The sequence below is a fragment of the Candida margitis genome, assembly GCF_024628925.1.
Source record: "Candida margitis strain CBS 14175 chromosome Unknown scaffold4, whole genome shotgun sequence".
NCBI lineage: Eukaryota > Fungi > Ascomycota > Pichiomycetes > Serinales > Debaryomycetaceae > Lodderomyces > Lodderomyces margitis.
Window position 1 is genome coordinate 190,609 of NW_026261813.1, and position 23,973 is coordinate 214,581.

At 37.7% G+C, this 23,973-nt stretch overlaps 9 protein-coding genes across 9 annotated transcripts; 3 read left to right on the forward strand and 6 right to left on the reverse strand. All coding sequences in view use genetic code 12, as the record gives it.

Moving 5' to 3' along the window:
* Window positions 1–255: 255 nt before the first annotated feature.
* CANMA_002834 (DUF4149 domain-containing protein) lies at window positions 256–774 on the forward strand (the record flags this gene model as incomplete). Its single annotated transcript, XM_051814946.1, has 1 exon — window positions 256–774. One exon carries the CDS (start codon window positions 256–258, stop codon window positions 772–774), a length of 519 nt encoding a protein of 172 aa, XP_051671475.1.
* Window positions 775–825: 51 nt separating this feature from the next.
* Window positions 826–1,176, reverse strand: CANMA_002835 (uncharacterized protein; the record flags this gene model as incomplete). The annotated part of the gene is made up of 1 exon (XM_051814947.1): window positions 826–1,176. One exon carries the CDS (start codon window positions 1,174–1,176, stop codon window positions 826–828), a length of 351 nt encoding a protein of 116 aa, XP_051671476.1.
* A 2,105-nt stretch (window positions 1,177–3,281) lies between these two features.
* CANMA_002836 (uncharacterized protein) lies at window positions 3,282–3,497 on the forward strand (the record flags this gene model as incomplete). The annotated part of the gene is made up of 1 exon (XM_051814949.1): window positions 3,282–3,497. One exon carries the CDS (start codon window positions 3,282–3,284, stop codon window positions 3,495–3,497), a length of 216 nt encoding a protein of 71 aa, XP_051671477.1.
* Window positions 3,498–4,041: 544 nt separating this feature from the next.
* On the reverse strand, window positions 4,042–7,767 carry CHS3 (chitin synthase; the record flags this gene model as incomplete). The annotated part of the gene is made up of 1 exon (XM_051814950.1): window positions 4,042–7,767. The coding sequence occupies one exon, from the start codon at window positions 7,765–7,767 to the stop codon at window positions 4,042–4,044; it is 3,726 nt and encodes a 1,241-aa protein (XP_051671478.1).
* Window positions 7,768–8,530: 763 nt separating this feature from the next.
* Window positions 8,531–13,201, reverse strand: MON2 (Mon2p; the record flags this gene model as incomplete). Its single annotated transcript, XM_051814951.1, has 1 exon — window positions 8,531–13,201. One exon carries the CDS (start codon window positions 13,199–13,201, stop codon window positions 8,531–8,533), a length of 4,671 nt encoding a protein of 1,556 aa, XP_051671479.1.
* Window positions 13,202–13,365: 164 nt separating this feature from the next.
* On the reverse strand, window positions 13,366–15,063 carry CANMA_002839 (uncharacterized protein; the record flags this gene model as incomplete). Its single annotated transcript, XM_051814952.1, has 1 exon — window positions 13,366–15,063. The coding sequence occupies one exon, from the start codon at window positions 15,061–15,063 to the stop codon at window positions 13,366–13,368; it is 1,698 nt and encodes a 565-aa protein (XP_051671480.1).
* Window positions 15,064–15,832: 769 nt separating this feature from the next.
* On the reverse strand, window positions 15,833–16,351 carry CANMA_002840 (DUF4149 domain-containing protein; the record flags this gene model as incomplete). Its single annotated transcript, XM_051814953.1, has 1 exon — window positions 15,833–16,351. One exon carries the CDS (start codon window positions 16,349–16,351, stop codon window positions 15,833–15,835), a length of 519 nt encoding a protein of 172 aa, XP_051671481.1.
* A 796-nt stretch (window positions 16,352–17,147) lies between these two features.
* Window positions 17,148–18,359, reverse strand: OP4 (Op4p; the record flags this gene model as incomplete). The annotated part of the gene is made up of 1 exon (XM_051814954.1): window positions 17,148–18,359. The coding sequence occupies one exon, from the start codon at window positions 18,357–18,359 to the stop codon at window positions 17,148–17,150; it is 1,212 nt and encodes a 403-aa protein (XP_051671482.1).
* Window positions 18,360–22,503: 4,144 nt separating this feature from the next.
* FAD3 (Fad3p) lies at window positions 22,504–23,802 on the forward strand (the record flags this gene model as incomplete). The annotated part of the gene is made up of 1 exon (XM_051814955.1): window positions 22,504–23,802. One exon carries the CDS (start codon window positions 22,504–22,506, stop codon window positions 23,800–23,802), a length of 1,299 nt encoding a protein of 432 aa, XP_051671483.1.
* Window positions 23,803–23,973: the final 171 nt, after the last annotated feature.

Here is a 23,973-nt window from a genome sequence, read left to right on the forward strand (position 1 = left end):
TGAAAGATTGGTTTGATGTCTTTTGGGGTTGAGTGCACTCTTCATCTTCAAATGAAACGCGAAGATGTCTTTGCACACTAGCAGTTCGGACTTTTGTGAAGGCAATAGCAAGCTTTGCAAGGGTGTGTGTGACATTTTACCAAAACAAAACCCCAGAATTCACTTCTGGAAAAAAAAAAATTTGGAAAAAGGAGAAACGCCATTGAAACACACCTCTTTCTTCTTTGTCCCAGGTACAAATCAATTACACCAAAGATGTCTTCAATTATCAATCAATTAGGTCTCAACACTAGAGTTCCATACCACTTCTTGTTCTACTCATTGTCGTTTGGAGGTACCGCCTTCTACTCCTACATTGTTTCTCCAGTATTATTTAAGGAGTTATCAAGAGACGACTTTAGCAAAGTTCAAAGCAAAGTCTTCCCTCGTTATTTCAAATACCAAATCCTTTCTCCATTGCTTTTAGCTGCCATCACTCCATTCAAGTTGTGTCCATTCTCAGTTGGCACGTTGGCAATTGCTTCACTTTCAGGAATTGTCAATTTGTTTTACTTGGAGCCCAAATGTCATGCCATTAAGGAGGAGAGAATTAAGTTGACTGCTATTGGTAAGGAAAAGAAGGATAATGGTGAGCCAAGTGATGAGATGCAAGCTTTGACTACTAGCTTTCGCAGATGGCACGGATTGAGCATGTTGGTTAACAACTTGTCGGTTTTGTCTTTGGCTGTTTACGGATTAACTGTAGCTAAAGGATTAACATTGATTAAATACTAAATAGTAAGAGCTTTAAATAGTTAGTTGAATATAACATGTCCTTGTTTATATTTACCGCTGTTTTCTTTTAGCTTCGTCCTCTTTTCTCAATCTCTCGTCTTGTTCATATTGAGCTAATTCCTCCTCGTATATAACAGTTGTAAGTTTGAACAAGTAGAGGTACCAAATGAAAAGTTCAACTATTGCAAAAACAACAAAATGACTCGACAATTCAAATGTTGATATTGTTGGGTTCATCATCCATTTTTTGATGATCCATAAATAATGGAATATGGTCACTGTCATAACGACAACACCAGCGAGAAAGAACTTGACATCTTTGATTAGTTTTGGTGTAATGTATTGTTGGATCAATGTTGGTTGTATTGTAGAGCTGGCCTGGCTGCCAGCGTTACTACTCATAATGAAAGTTAATGAGTTAGGGGTTGGAATTGAGAGCGGCTCAAATATTTTTTATTTTGCAAAGGTCTATCGCTACCACATTTAGATACTAAACTTAAAAAATCGAACCTGGCTTCAACTCGTACAATCATTGACTAGTTTTAGAAATCTAGAGTTACTGAGTCTGTACCATTAGTAGAGATTCATTGTTTCAGTGTTATTTTTGATCCAATGTATATGATACTATTTATTCCCTAATACAAGGCATTATGGGTATGCAATTTTTGGAAATTTCTCAGCTAAATTATTTAAAATTTGGAAAACAAGAAAAAAATTCGTAGAAAGTTATAGTGTAACCTACAAGAATCTTCCAGAGCAATTGAGTCTTTTCCGAGTGGTTTCTATTCCTGAATAAATCTCTGTCAGTAAAGATATCTTTTTCTATAAAAATACGATCACGTGACCACATTAAACTTCGCTACCAGATCTTCGAGAATGTTATTATTGTTAGAGCAGCGAAGCAAAGTGAATTTACCTACAAGCATTTCCCGTTATTGTTTCTTGCTGTGACATCACTGCAATATCGAGTCAGCTACGTAAGTATTAGTATATCTTGGTCTATTTTGTCCTACTAAGGATAGTTGGTTTAGACTACACAAAATAGTGAAAACTCTGCTTTTTGTTTTTTTTTCCTAATAAGCGAAAAAGTGGCCAATGAGTGAAACCATTGTCCTTGTTTTACTGTATGTGATTTTTTAGTTTTTTGAGTTTAATATTATCACAGGGATGTCTCCACTTAATTGGTATTTGTCGGTAACACAATTGATTCCAGCGCTTATTCTTTTTTCCATTTCTTGTTTGTTTGTTCTGGGTCACAATCACAGAACCCCCTCTCTCTTTCTCTCTCTCCCTTACAAAAATGGAAAAGAAAATTTCATCCTGACGCTGATCTAGACACAGACACACTATTATTCTAGATAGCTATAAACTATTATTGACACATCTCAAATCTATACGTGTTAACTACAACTGAGTGATTCTAAATGATATTAGTTGTATCTCTACAACGGGTATTAATAAAAAAAAAAGAAAAGAAGGAAAATCATTCAAATTTCTCGGAAAAATTTTGCATGCGGATTTAAAATATTTTTCATCTTTCTTTGTCTTCGTTTCAATCGATTTTCCTTTTTGATGTTTGATGTTTGTTGTTTGATTTTGTACAACTCTTATTCCTCGCCAAGAGAACAACTGAAATTTCACAAATTTGTAATTAAGTGTGCTGACTGAAACAGCAAATGAAAGTACAATAAAGCGAAAGGGAGGAGAAGGACCAATGCATACATGATTGTTGTTCACTTGCATTAAAAAGACGAGGAAAGAAAATAATAACGCCTCTCTCTCTTTCTCTTTCTCTTCCTCTTTCTCATAACCGTGCCCTGTACGGAATAGGAAATTGGAAAAGAAAAATAAAAGATGTATTGTTTCAAGTGATAATTTTTTTGGTTAAATATGTGACCGACCAACACCGGAAATTGTGAAAACGTGGGTTCGAATATCAAAAATGTCAGATTGCGGACTGGTTTGGTTCCAATAAGGTTCCAATAAAGAAGTTAGGGATAGAGTTAGTTTTGAAAGGTGGGTTAACCCCCCAACTCTTCAGTGGACATTTAATTTTTGAGGCGGCTAATTTGCAGGAAATTTTAAATTTCACGTCGTAATACCACAAAAGAGAAAATTAACGTATCCCAACCGATCAAACTCAAACCAACCTTAACAATAGATGATCCCTTTACTTAAGTCTAAGCGATTAATTTAAAATTGTATTTTTACTTACAGGATTGATACAAAAACAAATAAAAAATGAAGGGTAAACTAAAAGGATAACCGATTTTAGCCTAACTATTAAAACTGTACAAATTAGAGCCACTCCTTTTTCAAATAGCTTATATTTGCTATTGCGCTTAAAATAGAAATATCAATGTATTATATATATATATATATATATATATATAAACACTTGCAATTTCCTTCCCTTGCTTCCCTTTCCTTTCCTTTCCTTTCCTTTCCTTTACTCTCTTCTTTTTCAACTATCAAACACACCATACCATATCTACTGCTATTCACAAATGTTGTACGCTTTAGCCACTCCCAATTCATCATTCAAACCCCTGATTAGAAAAATCAAAAACTCATGGAGATTAAAAAAGTTTAAACAGTTGTATATTGAAAAAGGTGGATTATCAAACCCACCTAGTACTGATGCCTCCTTCGTTAGTGAACTGGCTGCTGCTTCCAGTGATGCATCTACTGCTTCTGCTCCATCAGTGAGAATCCGCATTTAAAGAGAGGGACAACATAGAATTAGGTTGGAACTTCAGAAAGTACACAGTTGAAATAGATTGCAGAGTGCAGAATGCAGAATAAAGGCTGCATCAGAACCACACCTTCCCCCTTAGATTGGACCCAAGGCAGGCCTTAGGTCAACAAATGCTTTTGAATCGATGAGAACCCGTCGTCCAAACACGTGAAGACTTTAAACTTTAACTGAACAGAAAAACAGAAAACAGACGGCAGTGTGGAATGCAAAAGAAATTGACTAATAATTACACAAACCTCAAAGGTTTTACGTGAAATTTAGACACAAAAAAAGGCATGCGATAAATTTAGAAATAGAACGCAAATTTCGCAGATTAAGAAGATATTAATACATTATTATAGTTCGTAAATAATCTAATACAACAAACACTTTTATAATTTCCACTTAGAATAAAACTGCGGTGTATAATAATAAACACTCCATCCTAACTACAAATGCCCTACGTATAGTTTAAATATGCGTACTTTTTATTTTTTAATGCACAAACTCCTAAATAATCCCCTCCTATATTAACTAGATCCCGAGGAAGATCCCTCTTGATCGAACCCATCAATAAGCTTCTCATTATTGGAAGAAGGGTCCCACACAGCAGAAGGCATAGACAAGTTTTGTCTATTGCCACCTCTGTATGGACTGGTTCCAACGTCTTCTCCAACACCAACACCTACATCCACACCAGCTGCACCATAATCATTGCTCCTCCGCTCTCTCTCCCACTCTCTCCATCTTCTCATTTTAATCTTTGACGCATCAAACACACCTTCGGTTGCACCATGATCCAGTCCCTTATCGCCACCAGCAACAGTTCTGGTTTCACCCCAACTGAAATCATCAAATTTCCAATATGCATAAGATGGAAGAACAAAATTCCAAATGGGTAATGCAATCAAATAAATGAAAAAATAGACAACATAAGACACCGATGAAATGGTAATGATAATTAAACAACCCGGCAAACCGAAAATAACTGCCAACAACACCAAAGACATAATTGGAGTTGGTTTCGAAATAATAGCCACAATAATCACATAAATAGTGAATGCAATAGCCGCTGGTAAAACCAACGTACCCACTAATTCAATGAAAATAACAAACTGCATCGAGAAACAAAAAGTTCCACATAAATCATTAACCAAAACCAACTCCATCAAATTGTGAACAGTTGAGTTAATCCATCTACGACGCTGTGACAACAAAACAAGAAACTTGTCAGGAACAATTGTTTTACAGGCAGCCTTGGGTACAAACACTTGTTTCCGTTTGGGAAATGTTCTCAACATCAATGAAGAAAGAAATCGATCTTCACCCAACAACAACAAATTCTTCTTGTGCAAAGTGTCAACAACATTATCAGAATACCTCTCAACAATATCAGGATTGGCTAAAATGGGCACCCAATATCCATCTGACCCCTTTGGTGCCTTGATTCTGTACATTGAAAAACATCCAGGTAAACACGTAACACCACCAAAAATCGACTCAAACGCTTTAGCTTGATGATGCGAAATATAATACTCAAACACCTGGATGGCCGTTACCCACGACTGAGCTTTGTTGGCAATCTTTGTTTCTCCACACAATCCCATAATCATGGGATCTTTAACCATTTCAGCAGCCATGTGCGTTAATGAATCAGGATAAACCTTGGTATCGGCATCAACCATTAGCACTATTTCATAAAACTCCGCCATTAAACCAGTAATTCGCCAGATATTGGAAAACATTTCAAACTCCAAACTCGTCATTCTCTCATCAAAAACAACCTTTTGTAAAAACGACATCAAAATGATTTGAGAATCACGTTTACCTCTATTACCTGGTTTAGGCATATTAGCTTCTTCTGGGGTACCACATTTCACAATAGTAATCATTGGCACACGTTGTTGCTTCTCGGGAGGAACAGTTTCATCATTATAGTTGTAAAATCCAGCATACACTTTAGCCATATTATGACGCTTACTACCTTGAGCAACAGCAACATACGAGTAAGCTTGAACTTCATCTCTAGGGACCGTCAAATCAGACATCATATCCAATACAATATCAGGTGTTGTCTTGTCGTTTCCAGAACCTTTAATAATACCATCACAAATAACTAGGATAAGCTTGTGTGAGTTAGGATAATCGGTTGTGGCTATGGAATCCAATGTTATACGAATACCATCTTCATCTTCAGAATAACAAGTAACCAAATTGATCGAGTGTGCCAATGGGTATCCAAATGGTTGGTACTCAACTGGTGGCTGAGGTACAACATCAGGATGAATAATGTCAGGAGATAAACCATTCACTACCGAGTCCTCAAACCCATCAAATGGATTATAAGTCGATACAGGGCGATTCAATAAATCAGTTGATGAACCTTGGTCATTCAAGTACAAGGTTGATTGTCTAGTACTGTTTTTGCCTGTACCACCCAAAGTGTTCTTCTTACCGTACCCATTTTTGCCCAACAACGCAGCTTGAGTAGACATTGTTGTATACTTGAACGTCTTTGAGAGCGCATCAGGGTTATCATAATACTGTGACAAATCCGCATTTGGTCCCAATGAAAGTTTCTGTGCTCTTTGAAAGACACTCTGTCTGTTGGTTTTGGCAGCTTTGTAATTGGCTCTTGCTTTAACAGGGACAGTCTTGATTTCTGGTCCTGCACCTGAAGCGCCATTGTCTACCCAATTCTCAACTGCTCTATTCCTTGCTGCCATTGTTTTGTTATCATACTCGGTGGCACCTTGCTTTCTCGAAGTCACCCATCTAAACCAACATGCCATAACAAACTTGACAATGACCACCGACAAGATAAACACCAACGACACAATCAAAACAATTTGTGACGCAATACACCCAATCGTATCCGAGTCAATAACCCCAACTTTGATAATTTCAGTAAGACACCTGGCCGCTTGACGCTCACTAGGGTCAGTTAACACCAACGAAATATCTATTCCCTGATATGTGGGGTCATCACGTAACTTGTCGAAAAGGTCAGGGTATGTCACATCATCATACAGGATCCAATTGATCAAATTGAGATCTAAAACGTTTCCTGAATACACAACCAAGTTTCGTGAAGAATTTCTAATATCATCCCAAGTGAAATAAACATCACCAGACACTTTCAAACTATAGTATGCTCTACGAGCAGTTTCACTGGTGTGACAAGCCCAACCATTGTAATAGACCGAGGTATCATTGACAGAGTCTGATCCATCTTGACTGAAGACTCTACATGGCATATACCACGCAAGTTCATTGTCGTCATTATAAGGGATCGAACAATTGTCTCTTGGTTTGATCAAATTTTTACAATTACCATTGACGTTTTGAAACAAAAACGAAGCATCTTTACCACCGGCATTAACTGGTGGATACAATATGTTGGTCCCAGCGCTAATTCCTGCTGCAGCTGGGTGTTCCGATGAAGTCAAATCAAACGATCTACCGTTGATGATCAAATACCCACTATTGACTTCATTGATCCTCGTTCTAATACGTTCTGTTGAACAAACTGTCTTGGTAAAACCAAAAGTCAAATACGCCACAAATGCACCAATATATAAAATACATGAAATCAACCCAATCTTTTCTCTCCATGCAAATTGACGATCTTTAGTCTTAAGTCCAAACAATTTCAATAACGGTGCTGGTGCCCAAAAAGTGATTGCATAACAATACACTTTCCAGAAATAAATATCGCTCTTGTCGCCAGCACTTTTTTTTCTATTCTTTGTTCCTTGCACTTGAGGTCTTGGTATACCATTTGAAATGACTTTACTCTTCAGAGGTGATTGTGTATAGTCCTTGATTTCATCATTCAATCCATAAACCTCTCTACCTCCTTTCAAATCCTGGGAATTGGGACTTCCCTGTGGTGACGAATCATGGATATCCATCAACGGAATCCCCTCAGTATCATCCTCAAGATGATTTGTACTGCCTAACCTGTCTGAAGGGTCATCATTAGTTCTGTTTGAAGTGTAGGCACTAAGATGTGATCTCGAGCGACCTAATTCATTTGATCTTTGAGGATCTAGCCCAGTAGACGAAGGCTGCACTTTAATATGATCCGCCTCTTGATTGGCAACTTGCGTATAATGAAATCTTCGGTGGCTCTCATCCAAACGGGTTCTTTCAGGCCTCACAAGCGACTTTTTCCTCCCGATAGCATCACCGGTTTCGGGATCAAATTCAGTGTAACCACGTGTAGGACTTGCACTGGATCTAGGATACGACATGTATAACTAAAGGGTATAACGGATATGCTCTAACGTGTAATGTAGAAACTTTTTGTCAACAAACGATGGACAAGGAAGGGGAGGTGTGTGTGTGTGTGTGTGAATTCAGGCTATGTGATGAACTGTTTTATAAGCGAGTGCAGGATTTTAGTAAAAAAAAGAAAAGAAGCAAAGCTAAATAACTTTCTTTCTTTTAAGGTATATCTAAATGGAGCTCCAAAGGTCGTTGCTGTATCCACCTCTTCTCGATGTAGATCTGGAGAGCACTTCAAAGTAATAAATAAATAAATGAATAGATAAATAAGTGTGGGTGGTTAAATATGTGAGAGTGTATGTATTTAAGTATATTTTTAGTAAAACAAATGAAATTGGTTGTAAATTGTTTTGGAATATTCTGAAAGGAGTTAAAATCAAAAAAACCAAAAAAAAAAAAAAAAAAACAAAATATAAAAATTTTTTATTCTTTTCTTTTGCCTTTTCTTCCTGCCTTCTTCCTGCCTTCCTCCCCCCCGATCCCCCAAAAGAAAAAAGAAAATTTAAAACAATAAATTTAATCACTTCTTTTGATTTAGTGTAATACAAATACATATAATAACCTTTGTATATATGTATGTATGTATATTTTTATTTTTAACTTTATTGTCGCGTCGTAAATTCGTGTCACACTGTTCACGTGACACATACAATTGATTCAGACAGAAGAGAAATGTCCATCTAAGAGAGTTACATAGAATTTCATCAGGACTGATTTTAAACTCATAATCTATAAACGCTTTATCAACACTGAGGGTAATAATAGGCTACCTTCACCAAACTTGTGGGCAAAAGGAGTAAGCAAAATTAGTAATCGATTCAACTTTTTAAACTCTTGTTCATTGTCAGCAGAAACTTGCTGCAACTGATGCATCTGCTCAAGGATTAACAACACTTCATCCTGTTGAACCTGTGGTAAAGGCTTGTCTCCATATAATCTCAAATCGGCAACTGCTCTTCTCAATGTAAAACTAATTCTTCTTAAAAGATATATTTCACACGATGATCGGTATTTGGTGTCAAGTTTCAGTAAGCGAAATAATTCATTTAAACAATTGAATCTGATTTTTTTATTGAAGAATACATGCAACGGTTCTGTAGTGCCGAAATATTCATCAAAGTTAAACAATGTCAAATTGTCAATTGCTTGCTTATCGTCTGTCACGTTGTTCAATACCAATTCTTTTTCATCACTGTTGAGATTGTAAAGATACGAATTATCATACACACTCTTGACCAAATCCAAAATCAACTGGTTATCGTTTTCAACCAATTGGGGAATAATAATAGCACTCAACTCTTGATACTGGGATATTTTGATATCTGCATCAGAAGCTATATCAGAATCAAAGGCAATGGTAAGCATAAGCGATTTGGTGAGTAAAGACCAAAGTTCATCACTTATATCTTCTTTCCTCTTGTTAATCAACTTGTCAATCAATTCTTTCAATATATTGTGAGCGTCAATCCAAAGTGGAGTCTTGACGGTTGATACACCACGTAATTTGCGCTCAACAACTTCAATGAGGGCTTTAATTGTTTTAATAATACTCTGGTCATCAGAAAACACTCGTGTATAACCAAATTCTTTAAATCTTTTATCCATCAATTGCAATCCCAAGTGGCTGATACCAACAAACGTAGGGATTCGATAATTCTTTTGCACAAACATGTTATTTTGCAACTTTTGTTCAATCCGCATCCTCACTCCATACGGATATACTATTATATTTGTAAGCAATTGTACCACTGCTGCTTGTATTTCAAAGTTTTTCTTGGTCAAAAGGGAAATATTTGTCAATATAGAAGACTGTAACTTGCTAGGCTTGTTCTCATCCGATTGGTGCAATGGCAACACAGGATATCTGGCTCCCTTGTTGAATATGTCCACAATCGTATTTACTTCATCCAATGTCAAATCAGATTCAATAACACGGTACAATGATGGAAAACAATGCATATATTGAACAAGCGAATCTTGATAACTAGAATTGACCAAGTCATATTCAATTGAGTAACCCTGCCACAAATCAAATAACGAGTTCCGAATCGGTTCAGTGTTTATTTCAGCCGATGGATCAATGAGATCTTGGAATGACTTGAATACAATTACATTTACCTCAATATTTTTTCTTGTTAACAACTTTTCCATATAGTCAAAAAGCATTTGCCACTTGCCATTAAAATCACTGGTATTGGAGTTGCCAAAGAATTTACGATACATATTAGTAAATCCTTCCAATAATAACCGAATAGTTTCCAACGACTCTTTTGGATTTTCAAATGCCTCGATATCAAATAAACAGGGCAATACTAACAAGTGCACCACATTCCAACTACTTTCCAAAGCGGGGCCATGGACATCAACAATTTGGAAAAACGTTTGAATAGCACCATCCCTGACTTGAGCACGACTAATTTCTTGTTTGGACAATTTAGCTAAACAGAAAAGTAAATACACTTCGAGACAAATATAAGATTCATACGACTCATCATTGATGTTGATATAGTCAATAAGTTCATCTTCCAGTTTTATCTCCAAAGTTGGATTTTTATTACCCACAAATTGTGAAAGCCGTGATTTCAAGGAGTCACTAATGAGCCAAAAATAACTGACTGAACTAAATGAAATGTTCAAGTCATAGGATTGGTAGGCAAAGTTCACCAAAGTGTCAACAAGTATCTTGAATTGCTTAAATGGCAAAGACGATAAAAACTCATCAAGTATCAATTTCAACGTATCAAATGATTTCTCCACCAATAGTTGTAACTTTTCTTTCAAATTCTGATCATTATTTGAATCTATTGTCTTGAATGGTGTATTAAGGATTTCAAAAACTTTTGCCCATGAACCTTGGTAATGCGTATCATAATTGTCAATCAAGGAATGCAATTCTGTCAACACCGATAAATGTATTTCTGTTTCACAGTTAAGGGTCAATAATTCCTTGGGCGGACCTTGCTTAAATAATGGCCTAATGTACTTGTTCAATCCATCTAAAGTCCTTGCAGCAGTGTCCTTAGCCATAGAGTCATCATGGAATCCTTCACTTGCCAATGCTTCTATAGTTGTGGAAAAGGACTCAGTAACATATAAACGCAAATTGGGATGTAAGGTTCTTCTTGACCCAAATTTGGTAATGTAGGAAGTGGCAAACTCCCAAATGGATGCATCCTCGACCAAAAACTTGCCAGGAGCAAGTTCACAGACTTGGAAAAACTTGCGCAAAAAATATGTCTTGTTATGTGGGGATTCTGTCAAATCAAAATTGACCACTTTTTCACCATCTTCTGAAAATGCAGTTTCATTCAATTCAGCAAGGCAAGATAACAACTGCTTAAATGACTCCGACTCATATCCACTGATATTGTCAAAAAGTGACTTCAATAAAGCATAAATACTACCCGCATCCTCCTCGCTGATCTTGAGTTGCGGAGCATTTGCCAATTCATGGTTTTGTTTAGATCGTGAAGAATTACTGTACTCGTCTGGTCCCTCGAAATAATAAGCGCACCATTGTAGTGTTATCCAAATAATAGACCACGACTCGGCAAGCGTTGACCCTAACGATATAGCCAAATACATCAATGTTTTTAAACAAAGCATATTCCGTGAACTGAAATATCTTGCTTTGACCAGACTATGCAGTACGGGCCCATTTCCATTGCTATCCTCTTTAAATGACATCTTGCTGGAAGTGAGCGACTCAGCTAATGAACCCCCTATTGCTAGCAAATGCTTTTTTTGATCTTCATATATCGAGAAAGCATCACCATCTTCCTTATTTGGGGCTACAGTCAAACTTATGGCTGCCTTGGATAGTCTCAAAAGTAAATTGTTTCTGATTGAATTTAACCCTAATAGTCCTACAGAGTGAGCAAAATTTTGGAACGAAATCAACAAAGTACGGAATAACTCATCATCCAAAGCTGAGTACATAAACCTTTTAAACAATAGGCTCACTTCTGTCGCAGTTGACGCTAAAATTGCATTGATAAAATCAACATTTTTCTCCAATTCTTGCTCGTCTGAGGTATTGTCCAGCATGGTTGTGACAAAGTGAGAAACACCATTGCAATAGCAAACAAGTATTTCAAAAATAAGGTAGACGGGGTAAGACGAAGAAATGTTTGTCTGCGGCTCAATCTTATCTAAATGATCGAGTAACAGCGTCTTAAAATTTTCCTTCGACAATGTTGACCGATGTGATGGAGTTGATCCGGATGAAGCAGTGTAATCTTCCAGCTCGGGCCGGCCAAATGTATCATTCAGGAACTGGTTGTCATCTTGCAAGTAAGAATCGAAAACAGTAAACAACTCCTTCAATGCATCCTTTTTCAGTTCATCGTGGTCATACTTTTCATAAATTGCTTTGATGATATCAAACTTGGAAAATATATTTTTGAGCATCTCAAGTATCAATATTTTTTCCCACTGCGGGACGGAACCATCTTGATGGCTGTCATTTTCGAGTAATGAGTGGTTCAAGTAAGACAAGATTAGCTCAACTTCAATCTCTAAACTTTCAAGTTGCGTTGTTAACAACACTTGAATCACTCGAATAGCTCTCTGGGTTAATTGATAGCTCCTTGAGGGTGAGTTCAAAATTTTCAATAATGACGGAACAGTTTGAGCACGTAACAAGTAAGCCAACTCTTTGTGTTGCTGAAACAATTCATCATGATGAAGAATTACATTCTCTATTATATCGAGAGCCGATTGGCTTCGAATAGTACCTTTTAAAAATTGGGGTTTTTTGTTTGTCGTTAAGCAATTCAAATCCTCAAATACACAAAAGCCTTCATAGGAGGTGCTATCCACCTTTATTACTTCATCATTCTCGACCTTTATCTCCTTATATCCACTGGATGGGGTTACACTGATGTTGTCAAAAACGTTGGAAACTACTTGCTCCAATGTAGCTGAAGCAACCCCCAGCACATTTGAAGTTTTGTTTGTCGTTGTTAACCCAGAACAAAGGCTAACCATGTCTAGAAGAATATCGCCCGTAATCTCTGTTTTATACTCCTGTGTAAATTGCTGAAGACATTGAAGGATCCGTACTTGAACTCCCTCTGCCAAGTGTGATGCTTCGGAGAAGGCCCTCATCACGTCTTTGAGTTTCTCGCTGGGAATAAAATGGGCCTGAATTAGCTTTTGTATAATTGCAATTGATGAATTGTTAAGCTTGAGATTCCCGGAGTCACATGCTAGGATCAATGCATTAATTGTTTGCAACCTTAAGCTGTCATCGGTGATATCCTTTAGCGGAGTTTTTGGATTCAACGCCTTCAATGTCTTGATGACGGAATCTACAAGCTGTCGTACATCTGGATACCTCTTCTTAGAGTCAGAACTCAAATGAGCGAGATCTGTTTGAAGCAGTTGGACATTGTTCATTTGTTGAATTGATTTGGCAAGAGTATTTGGTTGACAAACAACGAAAATAAAAGCCGGTGTTGTGTTTTAATTTTTCTCGAGATCGTTAGTCACATGACACCATTCATAAAGTTCTAAATTCAATCATGTCGTCATTACTTTAACTATAATCTATAAAAATACACCTAACACCATACATCTACAGCTTTATACCACCACGGATTTTGCTTCCACCTTTGCTTTTCGTCATGAAGTTCTTCAAGTGCTACTTCAACATCAACTTGATTTCTCCCCGTTAAGAGATCCATATCTTTAGCTTTGATATACATTCTCCAATTCCTGGTCCAAAGCTTGTGACCCACGTACAACACCAACACTATAGGAGTTGCCAAATATGCTTGGAAAAAAGTGCTTGCTTGCAAAGATTGTCCACCAATTGGGTACAATGCAACATAAAATTGTGCAATTAAAATCAAAACGTTGATAATCATTGAAAGGTATGCACCATAATCCCCGCCAATGGCCCTAAATGGTCGGTACAAATCCAATCCTTGGACTTTGCATGCATAGTTGACACGAATTTGTGCCAATGATATCGAAAACCAAATGAAAATACACGACAATCCACTCAAGGCTAATAACCAAGCAAATACAGTCTCTTGATTTTTTGACGCACCGACAAACCCAATCAACCCAAAGGCCAATGCAATCACTATGGAGAAAATTGGCCTTCCTTTTCGGTCGAGGTACGCCAAAAACTTTGGTCCATGTCCAGCCTCAGCCAATGCGACCAATGGTTTGTAAGTTGCAAAAACACTGGCGTTGGCTACTGACAAAAGGGCAATTAATATAACAGCATTGAAAATAGACGGCAAGACATTGATTCCACCATTGGAAATGGCAATGACAAATGGTGATGCTGACGAGTTTGAGTTTCCCAACAACTTAGGATCATTATATGGAACCAAAAAACACAACAATATCACGGATAACATGTAGAACACGGCTATTCTCCAGAAAATTTGCTTTGTTGCTTTAAGTAGTGCCTTATGGGGATTTGAGGTCTCAGCAGCAGCAATTGCTGCCAACTCCGTACCGGCGAAACTGAACGAAGCATTAACAAGAGTATTACAAGTGCCTCTGAACCCATTGGCAAACGGCGGGTGCCAGTTTTTACCGCCAATATAGCCTTGCTTACCGCCCCCAGCGATCAAAATAATGGCCAAAATAGCAAACCCTATAATCGCTACAACTTTAATCACGGAAAACACGCTTTCACCATACCCGTACCCCTTGACTCCGAAAATGTTAATGGCACAAATACACACCCAGAAAATGGCAACCCAAGCGCCGGGGTTGATATCGTCGTTCCAATACTGAATGGTCATTGATGCACCGACTAGGGACAAAGGAATACTAACGATCCATTGCATACAGTAGTTCCAATTCATGGCAAATGCCCAGGATTCATCGATAAAACGTGAATTATAGATGAGGAAATTTCCCCGAACAGGATATGAGCTAGTCAATTCCCCCAATGCTTGAACCACGAAAAATATTAAGACTGCCACAATTGAATATCCAATAACCGTACCAGCTGGACCTGCCGAGGATAATATAGATGCACTACTGATAAATAAACCAGACCCAACACATGATGAAAGTGCAATCAACTTGATTTGGTAACTCCGTAGACTATCCTCTGGTGTGAGTACTTCCACTCCATTTTCAATTTCTGTTTTATCTACCTTGAACGATTTGAAAAATGAGATAAATGATGAGTCTTTATCCCTGGTGTCATTACTGGCTTGTTTTGTGGTTACTTGAAACTGAGATGAAGATACCGAGTACCCATCTTCCAAGTTGGATTCTTTAAAAGACATGAATACTGATTTTTGCAGCTATTTGTTTTCCAATTTGGGCAAGATTGGCCGTGCTAGTGATTCTTTTAAGAAAATGGCTGTAATATTGTGCATATTCCAGTTTGCTCCTGCCATTAGGGGAATTCGTGAACTTTATATTCAGGTTTCATTTTCAACTCAATAAGGCATTTTGGGTACAAAATTTGAGAAAATTTTCTTACTCGTAAGGCATTTTCAAAGAAGATGAGGAAATAACAGGGCAATTTATCTTTGTGTAATGAATGTGGTCTAGGGAAGTGGCAAGTTCGCAACAGAACTTCTATGCCTTCCAAAAAGCTTGTGAACAAGTATATCATTAGGTTTTTTATGAAGAAGCTATATGCCAAGACTTTCAAGTTGTAGGGAGAAGCCCCAGTACCTTTTAATTGCCGTCGCAAGAGAGGCGATTCTTTGTTGCAAAAATATCTTCATGCGCAGGAAAGAAAAAGAAATTTTTTAACTAAAATCGCCGCGTCTATCAAAGTTCTTTTGTTATTTTTATCTAGCTGGAGATACAACTCCGAATAAACAATGTTAATAATCGTGACACAAACTAGGAGAGACTACCCTGAAATGCCACAAGAAATGCGCTTTATGAAGAGAAACGGTACCAAAGAATTCGAAATTTCAGATACATCAGACGTTTTATGGCTATGTGCAACTCAAAGGTTACCCTCAAAGACTAGGCTGAATCAAAGAGGACGAAGCGAAAAGAAAACAATAAATATGACATGTATTACCAACTCACAATTCAGTATTTAATCGAGGTTAATCTTTTAGCTACAGTTAATCCGTAAACAGCCAAAGACAAAACCGACAAGTTGTTAACCAACATGCTCAATCCGTGCCATCTGCGAAAGCTGGTAGTCAAAGCTTGCATCTCATCACTTGGCTCACCATTATCCTTCTTTTCCTTACCAGCAGAAGCCAATTTAATTCTCTCCTCCTTAATGGCATGACATTTGGGCTCCAAGTAAAACAAATTGACAATTCCTGAAAGTGAAGCAATTGCCAACGTGCCAATGGCAATTGGACAGTACTTAAATGGAGTAACGGCAGCTAAAAGAAGTGGAGCAAGGATTTGGTACTTGAAATAACAAGGGAAGACTTTGCTTTGAACTTTGCTAAAGTCGCCTCTTGGTAACTCCTTAAATAATACTGGAGAAACAATGTAGGAGTAGAAGGCGGTACCTCCAAACGACAATGAGTAGAACAAGAAGTGGTATGGAACTCTAGTGTTGAGACCTAATTGATTGATAATTGAAGACATCTTTGGTGTAATTGATTTGTACCTGGGACAAAGAAGAAAGAGGTGTGTTTTTTAAAAACGAAATCCCCTTGCTTTTAAGTCCTTTTCAAACCCGAGTGAATCTGGGGGAAAGGTTGGTTGCATTTGTCTCGCTAAAATCACGAGTGTATAAAAATCACACCACGTTTAAAATCCCTCGCTAATATCCGGAAAAAATTGGAATAGTCTAGTTTATGTGGAGCATAGCTTAGTGAGGCAACACTCGATCCACATTCCGGACCTATCTTTTTCACAAGAGAGTCCATTGTTTGTTACAGCTTCAATAGGAAATGTTTGCTTATAAGTGGTGCTTCTCAATCAGCGGAGTCCATTTTTGTGTAATAGAGAGTTGCAATCAATGCTGTCAACACCAGTCACCCACTTCTCCTTCTCTCTTACTCTCACTATTTACTCAACAGTCGATGCCATACTACACTACGTTGTATATTTTTGTAGCTAAGAATTGAATATAAAATTAATATAACGTATAAAAGAAAAAACCAAATTGGTATGATAAAAAAACCTTCAAAACTCCTTAGAAAACTGAAAAGTAAAGCATACTAAGCAAAGTCGAAACCAAACTAAAAGTAAAATGTCAAACTCATCTTCTTTTTTTTTTACTCCGGGATTAGTCAACATGACTTTCTCTTTGACAACAGTGGGAAAGATTAATCAAGATCTATTATTTGTTGAACTGCAGTCAGAAAATATTATATTTGATCATCAGGTGGTATATTTATAAGCATCCCTTCTCCGTGTCCCCGTGATTTGACTTAACCTAGTAGTTTCTTCTCTTCAAGGAGGAAGCAGCTTGAGCGGCAGCACTAACCAATTCGCCTACGCTTCCTGACAATCCTGAGGTATCTACGCTGGTAGCTGCAGCAGTGGCAGATGATCCACCGTATTTGGCAATCAAAGAGTTCAATTCAGCATTACTACCTGAAGAAGCAGTGGCAGCGGCAGTAGTAGTAGCAGCGGCAGCAGCAGCAGTACCGGTAGCGGCAGTAGTACCAGCAGCAGCGGCAACAGCAGCGGCAGAGGTACTAGTAGTAGTAGTTGATCTAGCTGATACACTAGTGTTTGCATTGTCAATTTCTGATGAACTAACAGTACCTGATTTCAAAGCGTTACCCAAGAATGAGGCAATGGCACTGGCCCAAGTTCCAGCATTATTTTCAATATAAGACAAGGCAGTGTCCCACAATCCTGATTGTTTAGCCCAGCTATAGACATCTTCAGCAATGACCAAACCATTCTTGAAAGCTGAGGTCAAGAAGTTGATGGAAGCCGTTGGGTCAGCCAAGACTTTGTTGACCAAAGAAGAAACAATTCCTGAGTCTGAAATTTCTTGAACAATGAATGAAATAATCGAAGACAAGTCTCTCTTGTCAATGTATTCAGCGTTAAGATCCAAAAGCTCTCTCTTGGCAGCAGCACCAGTTGAAGTTGAAGCAGCAGATGTGGTGGTGGTTGATGATGATGAGGATCCACTCAACCATGAGGTAATCAAGTTGACGGCAGTGCCGAAAATGGATTGAGCAACACCCAAGAAGGCACTTCTCAAATCAGAATCATTCAAGAAAGTGTTGAAAATATCACCCAACAAACCAGAGTTCCAGATAGCTGAAATCAAAGCTGGACCTTGGACAACAGCGGTTTGGATAGCTGATTGAATAATGTTTGAAAGTGAAGATTTAATAGATGAGTCAGTGGTAAGGGTGTTCCAAACTTGACCAATAATACCGGAGTTAGTCAAAGCGGTAATCAAGTTACCCAAAGCAGAGTCAGCTCTTTTGTCGTGTTCAATCAATGCATCACCTTCCAAGAACTCTCTCTTAGCGTTGTGTTCTTTGATTTCTTTCAAGATAGCCAAGACATCGTTGACATCTTCTCTTTTAACCATAGATTGTTCAGAAACAATAGCTGGAGCAGCTGAAACGAAAGCGGATGAAGCCAAGACGGCGAGCAAAGTAGTTTGTGAGAATTTCATTGTAGTAGTGTTGTGTGATTTTTTGTGGGTTGAGGTTCTTTTTTGCAGTTGAAATCTATATTGGTAGCGAGTAATGAATAAAGTTTCTCGGGGTGGGATTGATTGATGATGAGAAAAAGAAAAGAAATGAAAGGCTGAATTTGAAAACTCGAGGATGTCGATGATATTTATAATTATTCGAAATTTACGAGAGTCCTTTTGTTGACTAGACAGAAAGAACCATATTTGGTATATACAATGGTAAATCGTGTAAGTTTAAGCATACACTTTGTGCATAATACTCAAACTCGCCTTTGACTAAAGATGGAAGTAACAGTAAAAAAAGGTTGTGACACAAAAATGAACATGATAAAAAAAATAAAATTAATTATTCATTACCTGATTAGGAAGTTATTCTGTTCCTTTATGAACCACATGCCATACAGTAATAACGTGGATCCCCGAGTGTGACATGCCACAAAAGGAGATAATACTGAGAATGGAGGTGACCATATTTTACCCAAAAGTTTGTACATCTACAAAAAATTTCTTGGTCATAACCTACAAAATAACTCAATACAGTAATGAGACATTTATTGTGTCGGTTGATAACTTTTTCGACCTAAAGTTGAACCATAAAATGGAACGATTCGGTTGAAATGGTTATAGGAGTCAGTTTTACAATGCGCTGGAATCAGTGGAACAGGTTCTTTTAACAGTTCCGGACCATAGTTTTGACGGGCAATGAATGTTACAAATTGATAAGCGAGTTTCATTCGTGTTCGAGCTAGTTAAGTATAGACGAACGTAATGGGGGATAGAGGGGAGACAGTTCGAAAATAACAACTCAATTCGGGGAATGAAAACATTTTTCCTCAAAGCCACGAAAGGAGTGGCTAAGAAAAACTACCTCTTGCGGTATTAAAGGTGGGCGCTGTGATGAGCCATGCTCCTTGCAGTAATTATAAACCGACTTTAATTTTAAGCCTACCGACTGTAAGGTTCAACTTGCTAACTCTCCATCTTTAGTGAGAAAACAAGTTTATGCAGAGTTTTCCTCTTTAGTTAGGCCCGGTTAACTGCCCTCGATGAGAGTAGCTCATTCAGTTCTGCTACATCCCTTTCAGTTCTTACACCCTTCGATTGTTCTCAGAAGTGCTATTGTTACACATATTTTCAAGATTTCAAATCCAAAATGTTCCCTTTTGTTTTGTGTGATAGAACTAATTGCTTATAGGAGAAAAGCTCCCCACCCCCTATAAGGCCATAGCTATACACAGTTATTGCCCTTTCCGAATGTAGATAACTGATAAGTTGCATAACCAGTGGAGAAGTAGCTTCACTTTGGGGTATCTTTACCCTCAAGGTAATGCTTCCACACTTGTAACAGCTTTCGTGACCTGGAATTCGTATTTCGCATAATTAAGCTTTACACAAATTCATAACCCCTCCACTTTAACTGTATGAGTTTAGAAAAGTTCACCTAGTTTATAGTGATTTGGTTTTACCATTTTCAGAAACAATTACTCTACGTTGTACTTATGCGTAAGTAGGTGGTTTCACCCTCATACCGAATCTTGCAGCAGCTCGATCTCTGTCTCGTAAAAAGTGCAGCACTTCGACCTAACTTTTTTTCTTTTTTGTTTTTCCAGTCCATCTGATGTTCCAAATTTAGAACCTCGTAATGAAAGTAAACATGGCTAATTGAATAAAACGTTTGGTTGAAGTTTTCGTAAACAAAACAAAACAAAACAAAACACAACGCAACCTTACCTATACCCTCACACAGCTCTATGTGAAGAAAGAACCTAAACTTGTCAATACTGAATTAACAATAGGCAGCGGGGCGACTGTTGTGGGTTAATAACAAACTTGTCCAATACATTAGGAACCTCCTCTCAAAATCTTAAAACACTAAAGGGTTGCTTAACGTTGCCTGGTTTTGAGCCCTGTACTATGAACTTTATTGCAATGCCTTACTTTCCCAATATAAGCAAAAGGGTGCAAAAAGCAACTATTCAAAATTACACCACTTTCAAGATTTATTTATTTTTTAATATTTTTTTATTTTGGTAAAGGGACACACCTTACACAAAAGAATAAAAATAATTTCCGCATTCGGTAAACAGATTGAGATACCCCCAAGAAAAAAAAACAAACTTAAATACTGTCTATTTCTCTCTTTTGCACCCAATGCATATGGGCCTTTCAAATCTGGAATTACTTTCATAAAGGAAATACAATAATCTACACTTCATACATTAAGTCCTAAACTTGTTCAGAACTTTGCCTAATTAGTCTCAGTGTAACCTCTTTGCAATGACTTCCCAACGGTTTTAAGGTAGCTATTCCATTTCAGCAATGCATTGGGACTGTATAAACTGAAACTTAGTAACAATAATTAAAACCAAGAATACATTGCATGGGAGGGGGTTTCTTTTGAGTAGTTGTAGTGCCCATGGATCTGAATTTCCCCACTTCTTGTGATAAGTACCATTGTGTTTGATCGCATTACTACGCTCTTTTTTACCTGCCAAAAGTTGTTTTATTGTTCATTTACGAGATATAATGAGCCATGGATGGGGCGGGGGTGTTTGACTATAATTTAAAGTGACATGAAAGTTAAGTAGAGAGCCACAACTATGAGGTGTAAGCTTACAAGCCCTACTACTCATGACAAGCTAGCTGGATAGCAAAACGTTCAGCCAACAAAATTTACGAGCAATTTTCTTATTTAGATTATTCTTTAATGGCCACAAGTGCTTTAAATCTGACACATCGTTATAAAAAATTTAGCGAACTAAAATCATACGAGGATGAACAGGAAAGGTTTTGAAAATTTAAGGTATATGGTCGTTGGAATGAGGAGAGAGTCTAACCAAAATCATTTTAACTACAAATGGAATTAAAACTACTAAAGCTCCCCATTTGAAGGTAATAGATTTAAAGTATACAACAAAACTGGATTCCTGTCTGAATTGTATTGGCTCGATTCTTGAAGGCTACTTCAGTTGACGCCTCAGTTGACCCCAAAGTTTTACTTTTCTAAGGTAGGATCATTTGGCAATTTCAAAAGACTTGTAAACTGACAAATGTGTACATTGAATGTTTTCTTTTTTGACCAAGGTTAAACAAAGGTTCGTCTTCACAGTACTTCATACCGCTCCCTTTTGCTCCTATTAAATAACTTCTCAAATATCAAGAAGAAATTTTCAGTGCTACAGACTTTCAATCACGTGACTTAAAGCAAAATTTATTTTGTGTAATGTTTTCCATTGACACGCTGTCTCTTTGTGGGTGAAATGGATAGTGTCATATAGGGGTATGTAGAGTCAAACTAGGGACTGCTTCACAAATGCGAGCATTGTCATGATATGAGGCTAGTTCTTGAGCCTTATCCGATCTAAGTCTTATTTATGACGGTTACTAAAATGCTTTCCAAAAATTTGCATTAAATACCATACAAAATCTATTTACAAGGACGACAAATTTAATCTAGCCAAGTTTCAATAAGAATCCCTCAACAATGTTGACATTTACTACAATTGATCTCACCACCTAGAACATCTTCCTGTGTTGCCTATGAGATCACCTTGTCTATGGTCCTCCCTCTGCCTCCCAATTTATCTAAATGCAACGGTTTTTTACATTTTTTCAATTGTTTCACACCTGCATGTAATAATCGTGTGGCTGAAACAATGTTTTGGTTTCTTTTTATTTTTTCTTTTGTTCGTGTCTATAAAGTTGTCCCAAAGGCTATGTTGTTGTTCACTAGAAAAAGAAGGGGGTGGGGTTTGACGGGTGTAAAATGCGGAAAGAGTACTACTTCCGATTATTTCAAAAGTTACTCTACATTCACACCTAGACGATTGGTATTTCCTCATAGACGACAGTAAAATAATACCCGCCTGAGCTACTTACTCAACCACTTCTCGGCCCATCTCTCCAGACCCAAATAAGATGCCACAAAGCACGGAAAATTTTTTCCCAATTGTTGCCCGGTTTTGTACGGTAAGCCAATAGAAGTTAAGGCGATGATAAGAGGATGGTGTTGTAGATGTATCTATTTATAAACCCCTTATTACTTTTTCTTTTCTTTTCTTTCTTCTTTCCTTCTTTATCTGACCTAGTCGTTGGTAACTTCTATCTTTTTTGATTTCGTATAATGAATACTGTACATGCAGCTACCACCACTGGATTGGACACCAACTCTGGTTCACTGATCAACAGGTCCGGCAATGTTGCCACTTTGAGCAGCAACGCACCAACCTCCAACTTGACAACTATTGATACCAATGGTAATGTGTTTAAAGTTCCCGACTACACAATAAAGGAGATTTTACAAGCTATTCCCAAACATTGCTTTGACAGATCATTGATTAGATCATTGGGTTACGTTGTTAGAGATATTACTATGATGGTTTTGATTGGATATGTCGGACACCAGTTTATTCCTCAAATTGAAATCACTGGACACGAAACTGTATCGTCTGCCCTTAGAGGCGTTGCTTGGATGGTTCAATCCTATGCAATTGGTTTATTTGGATTCGGATTGTGGATTTTAGCCCATGAATGTGGTCATGGTGCATTTTCTGACTACCCAAAAGTCAACGACTTTATCGGATGGGTTCTACACTCATACTTGATCGTTCCATACTTTTCATGGAAATATAGCCATTCAAAACACCACAAAGCTACTGGTCATTTGACCAAGGATATGGTTTTCGTACCATATACCAAGGAGGAGTACTTGAAGAAGAGCAACGCTGAAAAAGTTGAAGATTTAATGGAAGAAAGTCCTATTTGGACTTTTGCCGTATTGGTTTTCCAACAGTTGGGTGGCTTACAATTGTACTTGGCTTCCAATGCAACTGGCCAGGAGTACAAGGGAACTACTTGGTACGGTAGATCGCATTACGCTCCTTCTTCTCCTGTTTTTGAAAAGCATCAATACTGGAATATCATCTTGTCCGATATTGGTATCATTACCACCTTTACCGTCGTTTACCAATGGTACAAAACTTTTGGATTGTTCAACATGATGATCAACTGGTTCGTCCCTTGGTTATGGGTTAACCACTGGTTAGTCTTTGTTACTTTTTTGCAACATACCGACCCTAGTATGCCTCACTACACTGCCAAAGAATGGACTTTTGCTCGTGGCGCAGCAGCTACAATTGACCGTAACTTTGGATTCATTGGTCAACACATTTTCCATGACATTATTGAAACTCACGTTTTGCACCATTACGTATCAAGAATTCCCTTTTACAATGCTAGAGAAGCCACTGAAGCTATTAAGAAAGTCATGGGCGAACACTACAGATATGAAGGTGAGTCAATGTGGGTAAGTTTATGGAAATGTATTAGAACTTGTCAATTTGTTGATGATGATAAAGAGGACGCCAAGGGTGTTATGATGTTTAGAAATGTCAATGGTATCGGTGTCAAGCCAAAGAATTAGTGTGTAAATAGCTTGTGTAGGTCTGAAATGTGAAACAGTTGTATTTATTGACGCGAGTGAGTGAGTGAATGAGTGAGCGTGTGGCAGTTGCTTATGTTTGCAACATTTTGATTTTTCTCAAAAAATTTTTCAGCCAATGATCCGATAGTAAACTGTAACACGAAAAAACAA